At 42.6% G+C, this 14,562-nt stretch overlaps 1 protein-coding gene across 1 annotated transcript in view; it reads left to right on the forward strand.

The window, feature by feature from the left end:
* Positions 1-14,562, forward strand: part of LOC127653918 (N-terminal EF-hand calcium-binding protein 1-like) — a 49,315-nt gene that overhangs the window by 8,706 nt on the left and 26,047 nt on the right. Inside the window, exon 2 of the mRNA XM_052140777.1 lies at positions 3,830-3,854. Within this exon, the coding sequence (XP_051996737.1) occupies positions 3,830-3,854 (25 nt within the window). The remainder of the gene's footprint in view (positions 1-3,829; positions 3,855-14,562) is intronic.

Here is a 14,562-nt window from a genome sequence, read left to right on the forward strand (position 1 = left end):
TGACCTCTCTGTTGGTGCCCATGTCCAACTCTCTGACCTCTCTGTTGGTGCCCATGCCCAATTCTCTGACCTCTCTGTTGGTGTCCATGCCCAACTCTCTGACCTCTCTGTTGGTGCCCATGCTCAACTCTCTGACATCTCTGTTGGTGTCCATGCCCAACTCTCTTACCTCTCTGTTGGTGCCCATGCTCAACTCTCTGTTGGTGCCCATGCCCAACTCTCTGATGGTTTCCATGCCCACCTGTCTGACCACTCTGTTGGTGCCCATGCCCACCACTCTGACCTCTGTATTGGTGTCCCATGTCCAACTCTCTGACCTCTCTGTTGGTGCTCATGTCCAACTCTCTGACCTCTCTGTTGGTGCCCGTGCCCAACTCTCTGACCTCTCTGTTGGTGCTCATGCCCAACTCTCTGACCTCTGTTGGTGTCCATGTCCAACTCTCTGACCTCTGTTGGTGCCCGCTCTCTGACCTCTGTTGGTGCTCATGCCCAACTCTCTGACCTCTCAGTTGGTGTCCATGTCCAACTCTCTGACCTCTCTGTTGGTGCCCGTGCCCAACTCTCTGACCTCTCTGTTGGTGCTCATGCCCAACTCTCTGACCTCTCAGTTGGTGTCCATGTCCAACTCTCTGACCTCTCTGTTGGTGCCCATGCCCAACTCTCTGACCTCTCTGTTGGTGCCCATGCTCAACTCTCTGACATCTCTGTTGGTGCCCATGCCCACCTCTCTTACCTCTCTGTTGGTGCCCATGCTCAACTCTCTGACATCTCTGTTGGTGCCCATGCCCACCTCTCTGACCTCTCTGTTGGTGCCCATGCCCAACTCTCTGACCTCTCTGTTGGTGCCCATGCCCAACTCTCTGACCTCTCTGTTGGTGCCCATGCCCAACTCTCTGACATCTCTGTTGGTGCCCATGCTCAACTCTCTGACATCTCTGTTGGTGCCCATGCCCACCTCTCTGACCTCTCTGTTGGTGCTCATGCCCAACTCTCTGACCTCTCAGTTGGTGTCCATGTCCAACTCTCTGACCTCTCTGTTGGTGCCCATGCCCAACTCTCTGACCTCTCTGTTGGTGCCCATGCTCAACTCTCTGACATCTCTGTTGGTGCCCATGCCCACCTCTCTGATAATGCCCATGCCCACCTCTCTGACCTTTCTGTTGGTGCCCATGCCCACCTCTCTGATGAATCCATTGTCCATGATCTCTTCCTACTCCTTGCTGTCTATAATGCTCCATATTGAAAGAAATTGCCAGTGTTTACACCCGCCACCCCTGTATATGTTGACCAACTGTGGTTACAACTATGTGAAATGAATTATCAGTAACGAGTATTAATTATGTGTGGTTACATGTAATTTAGATGTTCATACAAACACACATTTTATTTGTGTAGTTCTCGAAATCCATATACTGTAAATAGCTGACAAACCTATTTAAAATCTATAGGTTTACCAAACGGTTCAGTGATTAACCATTAAGAGCAGTTGGATTAAGTGTTGTTCAAATGTATTTACGCAAATCGAAAGAGAAGCATATCAAAAGTATTGTGAGCATTACATTGTGAAAGACAATTACATCTTATGAAAGGAATTTCTTTGTTGTCACACTGATTAGGTGAGGTTTTGTACTAACAGTTGTGAGGTTGAGATAATAGTACCAAAGCGATCAACAAAGAGTGAAAATAGTTCAGTTAAGGGGTTTGCAAAACAATTGTTATAGTGATGCTTGCCTTTGCAAACACTACTAATTAAAACAACAGACGGAGCAGCAAATTGAGATTATCAACACAAAATTATTTAATGACCCATATTGACAGAAATGAGGAACATGACCTGCTTATGAAAACATTGAATGCTTTCGTCAATAGACTGTGAACTGAAGTGTTAAAATGAGGTTTCTCACAGGGCGATGGACAGCGGTTGTGTGTGGGAGTTATTTATTCGCTCCCTGGGGCTACAATTGCTAATCATCTTTGCCGAGTCTGTATATTTGTGATGTTTAAATCTAGCTGTCAAGTGAAGAGTGAACAGATACTTATTATTCCCTCGGCCCACATTTGAAGCACTTGATTGAGAGACTGAACCATTGCCATTGAAGCAGAACGAGATCTGGATTAACTAATGTGCTCTCTAGATTTAAACCATGGCTATGTTTGTAAGGGAATCAAGCTTACTGTTTACTGAGCACTGCATAATATACCAGATTTTGATATGCACTTTAAAAAAGCAATAATCATTCCACGATAAATGTTTCAAACGGGTATGTTACATTGCTGTCACATGACCTCATCATGTAGTATGCGAGTACGGATGGGAATCGTAAGGAATTTAATGAGGCCGGTTCCTTAACTCTTCCTTAACCCGACTCAGAGTCATTCGTTAAGGAATCAGGCTACACTGGTCGCACTTTAGATTCACACAGATCGAGTGTGTGTGTGTGTGTTGAGTGTGTGTGCTGATTGTGTTGAGTGTGTGTGTGTTGAACGTGTGTGTGTGTTGAGTGTGTGTTGAATGCGTGTGTGTGTGTGTGTTAGTGTGTTGAGTGTATGTGTGTGTTTAGTATGTGTGTGTTGAATGTGTGTGTGTGTGTTGAGAATGTGTGAGTGTGTGTGTTGAGTGTGTGTGTGTTGAGTAAGTGGGTGTGTATGTTGTGTGTGTTTGTGTGTGTGCGTCTGTGTGTTGAATACGTGTATGTGTTTTTGTGTGTGTGTGTGTTGAGTGTGTGTTGAATGCGTGTGTGTTAGTGTGTTGAGTGTATGTGTGTGTTTAGTATGTGTGTGTTGAATGTGTGTGTTGAGAATGTGTGAGTGTGTGTGTTAGTGTGTTGAGTGTGTGTGTGTTGAGTAAGTGGGTGTGTATGTTGTGTGTGTTTGCGTTGAGTATGTGTGTGTTTGTGTGTGTGCGTCTGTGTGTTGAATACGTGTATGTGTTTTTGTGTGTGTGTGTGTGTGTGTGTGTGTGTGTGAGTGAGCGTGTGTTTTAGGCAGACTGTCAGCCTCAGTCACAATTCGCTTTTATTCTATGGATTATAGAAAGAAGATGCAATGAAAGTGAATGGTGACTGAGATTAACATTCTGCCTAACATTTCCTTTTGTGTTCCATTGAAGAAAGAAAGTCATTTGTGTTTGGAATAACATGAGGGTGAGTACATGAGGACATCATATTTTTATTTTTGGGTGAACTATCCCTTTAATGTGATTTACAGTGAAGTACTCAGATTTCCCATTGGACATCAACATTGTACCAAAACTGTTTATCATACAAAAGTAAACAAAAATCCATTGAAATGTATTATCATAGTATACTTATTAAAGTGAAAAACACATAACACACTGTGGTCATCATGAACAAGGTTTACGTTTATTGCATGTATTTTATGTAGTTTTGTTGATGGTTTGTGATGATGAAGGCATGACACACAACATGTCCTTGTTGACATCTGTTTGACGAGCTTCTACCAAGCGACAGATGCATTTGAGCCTGAATTCTGTAGAGTTTGATTTGATGCTTGAACTTTGACATCAACAACAAAAGATATGGGAAGTATTTTCTTCTTTATTTTGTCCTCCTAACTACACACAGTTATGTGGTTAGGTGCATTTAGCAGTGTTTTTCCCTGCGTGTGTTGTCTGTTTGTGTGTAACAAGCATTCTAAAGGGATTTCAGTCCGAATGTGTTCATGTGAGACTCATAACAGCTCTTAAGGGGCAGTTCATTCAAGGCATTCAGGCCAAATGATGATGATGAGTGTTTCTAATAATCCTCTGAATTCTGCTCACATTGATCAACTCCCCATTGATGATTTTTTTATCTTTCTCTCTCAACAGATTTTCCGCCGTGCTGACAAAAACGGTGAGTGTGAATTCTGTCTTTGACCTTTTGATCCGTCACATTTAGAGTCTATTTCCTTGTCGCTGTTGCACAGCGGTTCATTAATGTTCAATTGCTTATTTCAAATTCAAAGCAAAACTGTCATGAAGTGAGTTGTGATTCATGCTGCCAAGCTTTAAACTGGAGTGTGTTGCCGTTTTGGGTGAACTATGCCTATGAGCAGTTTGGTTACAGAATGAACCGTTTGCTCTACAGTTTTAGGAAATTCTCACCGCCGGTTGTGGCAAGGAAACGTTTAGTTTTTTTACTTTCGTCATGCACTATATCTGAAAAGGTTTGGGGCCTCTATGTACCCGGAGACCCCCAGGCATGTGCGCAGTTGGCCTGTTTCTTAATTTGTGTCTGAGCATAGGAGACGGCCTGCCATGAAATGTGCGTTTATTCTTGAAAGGGTTTCAATGCGTCATTCGCAAATGAGAAGCTGTCGCTGGGACACCGCAGTCCTTTCACAGGTCATTACCGTTGTGCCAAAATGCCAATTTCCTTCTTACCACTTCAATCATTCTTTCATCAGAGCAAGAGCCAAGAAAAACAGAGCACGAGATATGAATTGAATATGAGAGCGATGTCGAGAGACTCTGCATATGTGATGTGACATTGGCAAAAATCACTAGATTGCTCATATTTAGGTTGGCGAATAGAACAAACTTCTAACCCTAAGTATTAAACTTCAGTATGGAACTCATGCTACAAACATGAATGGCACCTCAAATCACTAGAGTTTGTTCCTTTTCTTAGTAAATGAGCAAAAAATTATAATAATAATCTCATCGACTGACATTGATAGAGGGACCTGAGCCATATCTAGAGACCAGAATATCATAAAGACATGAGGGTGGGCTCTTTTGACTTGTAAGCAACCACCTAGCAACAACCCAGAACACCCTAGGAACTACCTACCAACGCCCACATAAACCTCCCAGAATGCCCCAGCAACCACCTAGGCAACCAATTACAACACCTAGCAACCATCCAGAACATTCTAGCAACCACCTACCAATGCCTTACATCAAACCAGAATGCCCTAGCAACCACTTAAGACATGCTTACAATGATTTAGCAACCAGTAAGAATGCACTAGCAACACAGAACACCTTAGCAACCAAAGAGCAATGGCCTGGCAACCACCCAGAACACACTAGCAACAACCTACCAATGCCTTTCACCAACCAGAATGCCCTAGCAACAACATAAGACATGCTTACAACATTTTAACAACCAGCAAGAATGCTCTAACAACACAGAATGCCTTAGCAACCAAAGAGCAATGGCCTGGCAACCACTTACAATACCTAGCAACCATCCAGAACATGCTAGCAACCACCTACCAATGCCTTACATCAAACCAGAATGTCCTAGCAACCACATAAGACATGCTTACAATGTTTTAGCAACCAGCAAGATTGAACACATACACAGAACACATTAGCAACCAAAGAGCAATGGCCTGGCAACCACCTACAAAACCTAGCAACCACCCAGAACACACTAGCAACCACCTACCAATGCCTTTCACCAACCAGAATGCCCTAGCAACAACATAAGACATGCTTACAACATTTTAACAACCAGCAAGAATTCTCTAACAACACAGAATGCCTTAGCAACCAAAGAGCAATGGCCTGGCAACCACTTACAATACCTAGCAACCACCCAGAACACACTAGCAACCACCTACCAATGCCTTACACCAACCAGAATGCCCTAGCAACATCACAAGACATGCTTACAACATTTTAACAACCAGCAAGAATGTTTTAACAACACAGAATGCCTTAGCAACCAAAGAGCAATGGCCTGGCAACCACTTAAAACAACTAGCAACCATCTAGAACATGCTAGCAACCACCTGCCAGTACCTTACATCAAACAAGAATGCCCTAGCAACCACCTAAGACATGCTTACAATGTTTTAGCAACCAGCAAGAATTAACACATACACAGAACACATTAGCAACCAAAGAGCAATGGCCTGGCAACCACCTACAATACCTGGCAACCACCCAGAACACACAAGCAACCACCTACCAATGCCTTACACCAATCAGAATGCCCAAGCAACAACCTAAGACACACTTACAACTATTTAACAACCAGCAAGAACGGTCTAACAACACAGAACACCTTAGCAACCAAAGAGCAATGGCCTGGCAACCACCTACAACACCTAGCAACCACCCAGAACACACAAGCAACCACCTACCAATGCCTTACACCAATCAGAATGCCCAAGCAACAACCTAAGACACACTTACAACTATTTAACAACCAGCAAGAACGGTCTAACAACACAGAACACATTAGCAACCAAAGAGCAATGGCCTGGCAACCACCTACAATACGCAACCACCCAGAACACACAAGCAACCACCTACCAATGCCTTACACCAATCAGAATACCCAAGCAACAACCTAAGACACACTTACAACTATTTAACAACCAGCAAGAACGGTCTAACAACACAGAACACCTTAGCAATCAAAGAGCAATGGCCTGGCAACCACCTACAACACCTAGCAAACACACAGAACATGCTAGCACCCACCTATCAATGCTTTACAAAAAACTAGAAGGCCCTAGCATCCACCTAAGGCACGTTTACAACGTTTTAACAACCAGAAAGAATGCTCTAGCAACACAGAACACCTTAGTAACCTAAGAGCAATGGCCTGGCAACCACCTAAAACACCTTAGCAGCATGCTGAAAATTCAAAACACCTTAGATACCACAAAGCACGCCCTGGAAACCATCCACAACTCCTAGCAACCGCTTAGAACACGTTATCAACGCTAGCAACAGATTAAACACACTCCGAACACCTTAGCAACCAAACAGTAATGCCCTGGCAACCGCCTACAACACCTAGCAACTACATAGGACACCATAGCAACATGCACAAAAAAAGAAAAACACTCTGAACACATTAGCAAACAGTATAGCCCTCACAACCACCCACAACACCAAGCAACCAGCCAGAACACCTTAGCAGCATGCTAAAAAAAAACTCAGAACTCCTTAGTAACCACTGTAAAACTCCAACAATACTTTGCAACCACCCAGCACACCTTAGCAACATACTAACTCTGGACACAGAATTGCCTGGTAACCACCAAAAACACCTTATCAACATGCTAAAAACCACTCAGAACACATAGGCAACCAAACAGCAATGCCCTGGCTCTACAGGAACTCATTACAGTCACACAGAACAGCAAACATCTTGGCGATGAGATATTGTTGCTTTGGTGACAAACTAGAGCATGTTTGCTAAGTAGAACATATGAGTTAAAAATGAGCGGCATATAAACAGAGTTTGGCTGGCATTCTCCTCTTGAGACTAAGTCTAGCTTTTGGTTGAGGTTTAGTTGTCCTGTGAGGATTTTGAGTTCATTGACTTGAAGGGAAATTATTTAAAGATAAGAAGATGAGTTTAAGCATCCTGCCCTATCTCGTACAAACCTAGTTAAGCACTCACTCCCTCGGGCTGCTGATTCTCAGATGATCTGAGCGAGTTCATCCCACTATTTCTAGAATAAACTTTTCTAGGTTGTGGTCAGTCAGTTTGGTTAAACAAAAATTTCACATTAAAACTTTTGCATGCATGAAAATCAAGCTTATGACAGAAACGATACGAGTTTGAAAGCGGTAATTATTTATGCAGCTCCGTTTGGTGCTACTAGGGGTGCAGAAATTTCACACTAACACACATTTAAATCCTCAAAAAAACGTTTCAATCTTCTACACTCTTGCATTACGTAACAGAAGCGTATCGCCTGAAAAAAGGTCTGTTTGAGCATGAGCTCCAGCTCGTCACTGTTGGCCAGTCACATGAAGCGCAGCACATCAAGCGTGTCTGACTTCCCCTTTGGCTGGGACAGAAATACTGGAGCTGTCAGCACACAGATACTGAGAGCGAATGAGAATGCCGGGGAATGTGATTTTAAAATGCCTAAAAGAGACTAAACGGGTTGTGTCCGCCCACTGCGACTGTCTCTTCAGATAGAATCATCTCGTTTCCATTTTGTTCCTCCTCATTTCTTCACTTACATCAGCCTTTTCCACAAATGTTTAGATTTTTATATTCATCGTTTTGCTATAATTTCACCCCCTTTCTACACTCCTTTATTCCCCTCTCCAAAAAGTAGTGAGCTCCCCACATAGATAGCATTTTAAGGCTTCACAAGTAGTTTCAGTTTACGTCTCTCTTCATTTGTATGATATCCGCAAGCGATGTACTGTCGTGAATGTGTTTCATTGAGGTCAAGGCCATTATTGTCTTAGAAGACTGACGTATTCCAAGTTGACAGTTGCGCTCTTTCCTACGGTAATGCCGCGGAGGTTGCTATTTCCTTATTTAAAAGAATCTCTGGTAGTTTCCCATTTTTTAGATGCTGTGTTATTAAAAAGAAAAGAAGTTCAAATGTTTATAAAAGTGTGTTTTGGTTTCTAAGGTGCTCTAATGTTTAATTTAGAATGTTGTTATGGTGTTCTGGGTGTTTGCTTGTGTTTCCTAGGTGGTTGCTAGGTGTTGTGGGTATTCAGGTTAAGGTTGTTTGGTTGCTAAGGTGTTCTGAGTGTTTTTAGCAAGTTGTTAGGGTGTTCTAGGTTGTTGATAAATGTTGTGGATGGTTGCTAGGGCATTTTTGTTTGGTTGCTAAGGTGTTCTGAGTGTTTGTATCAAGGTGTTAGGGTGTTGTAGGTGGTTGATTGATGTTGTGTGTGGTTTCCAGGTTAATGATGTTTGGTTGCTAAGGTGTTCTGAGTGTTTTTAGCATAGTACAAGGGTTGCTTTCTGGGTGGTTGCTAGGTGTTGTGGGTGGTTGTCAGGGTATTGCAATGAGGTGGCTAAAGTGTTCTGATTGTTTTTAGGATGTTGCTAGGGTGTTCTGGGTGGTTGCTAGAATGTCCTAAGTGGTTTCTAGGTGTTGTGGGTGGTTGCCAGGGGGTTGCAATGAGGTTACTTAAGTTTTGAGAGTTTTTATTATGTTGCTAGGGTGTTCTCGGTGGTTGCTAGAATGTCCTAAGTGGTTTCTAGGTGTTGTGAATCATTGCCAAGGTGTTTTTGACTAGTTGCTACAGTGTTCTGAGTGTTTTTAGCATAGTACAAGGGTTGCTTTCTGGGTGGTTGCTAGCCTGCCCATGGTGGTTGCTAGGTGTATTGGGTGGTTGTCAGGGTATTGCAATGAGTTAGCTAAAGTGTTCTGATTGTTTTTAGGATGTTGCTAGGGTGTTCTGGGTGGTTGCTAGGATGTCCTAAGTGGTTTCTAGGTGTTGTGAAGGGTTGCCAAGGTGTTGTTGACTGGTTACTAAAGTGTTCAGTGTGTTTTTAGGATGTAGCTAGGATGTTCTAGGTGGTTGCTATGTGTTGTGGGTGGTTGCCAGGGGGTTGCAATGAGGCTACTTATGTTTTGAAAGTGTTTATTATGTTGCTAGGTTGTTCTGGGTGGTTGCTAGGTGTTGTAGATGTTTGTTTGGTAGTTAAGGTGTTCAGTGTGTTTTTAGCATGTTGCTAGGGTGTTCTGGGTGGTTGCTAGCATGTCCTAGGTGGTTGACATTTGTTGTGGGTGGTTGCCAGGGTATTGCTATGAGGTTGCAAAAGTGTTCTGTGATTTCTGTAAACATGGTGCTAGAGTGTTCAAGGGTGTAAGCAGCATGCTAATGGCAAACTCTATTCAAAATAATTGTGAATCAAGTGAAGTGTGACTATTATTGAGACACAGAGTGCTGCAGTCTGAATCAGTCACTTATGAGGTTCCACTTCAGTTAAAAAAAATATAGAGGACAGCTGAATATGCAGGCAGCGACTAGGTTTTGGAACATTTTGAACATTTCATCCTCTTTCAACTCTCTTTACCTCAATCCATCTTTATTACCCCCTCAGTCTGTGTGTTCCCATTTCTCTGCCCACTCAACAAATAGACAGATTGGGTTGTAGATTGTTTGTCTGCTTGAGTCGCATCTGTTGACTCAATCTGACAGTGCTGTTGGTCGGTTAGCAATGGAAGAAACCTCTCAAGACTAGAGAGCAGAAAGATAAAAAGAGTGAAGTGTGTTCAAGAGGATGCAAAGACTGAAAGTATTAGGAGAGAGCAGATAGACAAGTATAACTTGATAGGTCTTGCAAAATACAATGAATTACTTGGCAAGCATCACAATTACTATTGTACATGCATTATTATTCGTTATTTATTAAACAAACAAACAAAAAAACCTTAGTAACTGCATACATAGCTATGTACTAAATAAACTCAGTACACCTTAGCAACCTTCACAATGACCCACAACAAAACACAATGACCCACAACAAAACAATCACATAGCAACACCCTAGCAACCAACCATCCCATACACTTTAGCAACCACCCCAAAAACCCTATCTCCCACATAGCATCATGCTAATTACACTCAGATCACCTTAGCAATCACATAGGAATGCCTTGACAGCAACACACAATACACAATTTCATAGCAACACCCTAGCAACCACCCAGAACACCCCATCTCTTACATAGCAATATGCTAAATGCACTCAGGACACATTGCCAACCGCATTGCAATGCCAGCAATCCACAACACCCTATCTCTGACATAGCAAACAGGCTAAATACTGTAGACACAGAACACCTTAGCAATCACATAGGAATGCCTTGACAGCAACACACAATACACAATTGTATAGCAATACTCTAGCAACTACCCAGAACACCCTATTTCCCAAATAGCAACATGCTAAATACACTCAGTACACCTAAACAACTGCATATTGTAGCAATGCCTTGACAGCAATCCACAGCACACAATCACATAGCAACACCTTAGCAACCACCCTGAACACCCCATCTCCCACATAGCAATAGGCTAAACACTCAGAACACCTAATAACTACATACTGTAGCAATGCCTTGACAGCAATCCACAACACACAATCACATAGCAACACCTTAGCAACCACCCCGAACACCCCATCTCCCACATAGCAACATGCTAAATACACTCAGAACACCTTAGCCATCACAAAGCACCAACTTGGCAACAACCAAATAAAGATGAATACAACTGAAAACATAATATCCTTACTGAATGTCAGAATTAATGCCCGAAGATATATTAGCAACTTCTGAACACTGTTTTTTTTTATTAACCAGTCCTAATTACATTATGAGTGATGATGTTTAATTTTCCCTTTCAGAAATTAAGTTTGATTGTTTAATATTCCTATCATTGGTTGTCGTAGTAGACCATGTTTGCTCACTGAAAAGTCATGCATTTACAAAGTTCATAAAGCCTACATAAATGAATACATCTGGATCCAAACTATATGGAGCCAGAATGATCTCTAAAAGAACACATTTACAAAATACAATTCATAAGTGCACAGCACAATCCACATTCACAAATCCAAAATACAATTCATAAATATACAAGTGAGGGCACAAAAATGTCCCCAGTTCTCCACACAAATACTTCTCACTTATCTGTCAAGTTCTTGAATGAATTTGCATCAAAACATTTGTGATATTGATACATGTATGGTTGAATCTGCATTTGCAAATCATCACATTCGCTTTGGATTTATGTGAGGCTTTTTTGAGACTTTCCTGCCATGTTTCGATTCACAAATTGCTTTTTTATTTTTAGGAAGTTTTCTTTAGCCAATCACATTGAGCTTTTAATCCACTAATCATAACACACCTTGCTGAACTCTGTGCATATCGTTTCCCCTTTACCATAGTTACTCATTCATTCAGTATATATGTGTGTGTGTGTGTGTGTGTGTGTGTGTGTGTGTGTGTGTATGTGTGTGTTTGTGTGTTTGTTTATAAGCTATACTTCATATGTTAATGAAATCCGTTGATTGTAATGTCCAGGGTGGTTAAGATTTGCGCAATGTCTGGCATTCTAGCCTTTTTTTAAAGTACACATATGTGACGAGGAGGGAATGGCCAGGCCGTGAGGAGCACGCTGAATCAGCTGATCAGCAGGAGAGCGAGTCAAGGGGGAGACGGAGACGGCAGTTTGGGAGAGAGACTGACACGCCTGTCCTTTGTGCGTGCGTATGTGTAATTGGAGAGCCCAAAGACGCGTAAAGCCTGATTGAAGTTGCCGCTGGAAGGCTGTTTTTTGTTTGAGTGTAACATAAACGATACGTTGACTGTACACCCGGCTCCTGCATTCTCCTTATTACGGACTGTTACACTGGTGTCGAAACCCAGGAGGGAGGTCCTCACAGCTGCCATATACCAGGGGCGCAGCCGTGGCCGTTGAGAGCCGGTGGAACTGCTGCCATCCTCCGAAGAAGGGGAGGAGCGGTTCTGTCCGCCAGGCACCGGAGGACTCACTGCCATCTGGCAGGGGAGGAGCTAGCTGGCATCCACCAGAGGGCGGAGGAGCGGTTGAGGACCAGGCGACAGCGCGTCCGGGAGCTGGCGAGCAAATTCTTCTCTTTCTCTCCTCTCTCTCTCTCTCTCTGTGTATCCACTTCCCCTTTCGCTCTCCCCATGCCTCAACTCGTCTCTCACCCAGGTTCACAGGAGGTGGGGTGGTCCACCGGCTGACAGAACGGCCGGAAGGGCAGCGTCTCCCCTCCATAGATGACCCTAGTCTTGAGTCTGAACAGAGGTGTTCGACACATCCCCACTGTGAGCAGTTTAGGCAAGTCCATGCGACCGTGTCAATATTTACGTCCCACTGTGTGTGAAACGTAGTAGCAAACGAAAAACTGAAGCATATTTTCGAAAGAGTCTGCTGATGCCTAGACAGTAAGACAGGAAAGTGCATTAGTCTGAAACTAAATATAGCCACACAGTAGAGTAGATAACCGTCCCCTGAGAGCCGAAATCTATCCTCTCCTGTATCTTCATTAACCACATGAGCACTAGCCATCTGAAGCAGACTAGAGCTCTCAATGTGATGTGGATATCTCTCAGTATAAATGTACTTGACCTAGAACTGTCAGGTGGTTGAGAAATGTACTAAAAAGCAAAGCTTTCCAAAGGCCATACGCTGCATATCCATTGACCAAGCTAGATATGAGCTATGTTGTGTTTGTTACTTATGCATGGCCCAATTCAGTGACCTACTACATTTATAGTATTCCAATTGCAATCCCGAAGCTCAAATCGTAGTGAGCTGCCTACATAACTCTTTGAAGGCAGCACGCTAACCATAATGGAACCTTAGAAGTGACTGATTTGGAGAGCTCTGAGCTTGTTGCAGCTTCACGACTTGTTGAAATCACGACTTCGCTTGGTCATTCACGTCCTCGGAAATCGTAAGTACCGTACAATGTTTCTGACTTCACTTGAAGGCTCCAGAAGTGTCCACCTTTCCACACTTTGTTATTTCGGTCAACTAAATACCTTATCCGGGTACTACTCTTCCAACTCTACAAAATGGCTTAGAATAGTACGAAAGTTTGCGATTTGGGACGCAATATCTTAGGAGGCAACAACTTTTGGCACAGCATTCACATCAGGAAAAGTGCCCGCATGTGGCATGGTGATTGCAAAAGTACTTTAGAGAGTTAAACTCGCTGACAGCTGAAATCAATGTTGTTTCTTTTAGGACTGAAAGCGCTCATGTTTCTTTGAATAGTAGCACATTTCTGGTCGAGGCAGGCTCCTTGTTTCCTCCCTGTTTTTATTCTTAAAAGCATTGTTGGCAGTTTGGTCCACATTTTAATTAAATCTGCCACTTCTTGGCTCTGAACCGAAGCATTCAAAAACATTTAAACCCATGTCATGTATCAGTAAATTTGCAGATTCCTAGGTTAAATGGTTATTTGAAGAACCTTTGCTTAGTTTTAAATGAACTATTTATAAAATTATTAGTATGCTTGTACAAAATGCTAAATTGTTGTAGGCTGTTGCTATGTAGTCTTTTTTTGGTTGCAAAGGTGTTTTGAGTTGTATTTACCACATTACTATGTGGTTGCTATGGTATTCTGGGTGGCTGCTAGGTGGTTGCTAGGTCAAAAGCATCAAACCTTTAGTCTTAATGATATTCTGCTCTCTAGATACGGCTCGAGTCCCTCCTTCAATGCAAGTCTGATTTTAATTTTTATATATTTTTCCATTTTCATTTTATTTATACAAGCCACTTGTTTTCAGGTACCATCCAAAGTAATCCAAATTTATTGTTAGTTTTCTTTTATATTTATATATATATATACACTCACCTAAAGGATTATTAGGAACACATACTAATACTGTGTTTGACCCCCTTTCGCCTTCAGAACTGCCTTAATTCTACGTGGCATTGATTCAACAAGGTGCTGAAAGCATTCTTTAGAAATATTGGCCCATATTGATAGGATAGCATCTTGCAGTTGATGGAGATTTGTGGGATGCACATCCAGGGCATGAAGCTCCCGTTCCACCACATCCCAAAGATGCTCTATTGGGTTGAGATCTGGTGACTGTGGGGGCCATTTTAGTACAGTGAACTCATTGTCATGTTCAAGAAACCAATTTGAAATGATTCGAGCTTTGTGACATGGTGCATTATCCTGCTGGAAGTAGCCATCAGAGGATGGGTACATGGTGGCCATAAAGGGATGGACATGGTCAGAAACAATGCTCAGGTAGGCCGTGGCATTTAAACGATGCTCAATTGGCACTAAGGGGCCTAAAGTGTGCCAAGAAAACATCCCCCACACCATTACACCA

The sequence above is a fragment of the Xyrauchen texanus genome, chromosome 13 (assembly GCF_025860055.1).
Source record: "Xyrauchen texanus isolate HMW12.3.18 chromosome 13, RBS_HiC_50CHRs, whole genome shotgun sequence".
Classification (NCBI taxonomy): Eukaryota; Metazoa; Chordata; class Actinopteri; order Cypriniformes; family Catostomidae; genus Xyrauchen; species Xyrauchen texanus.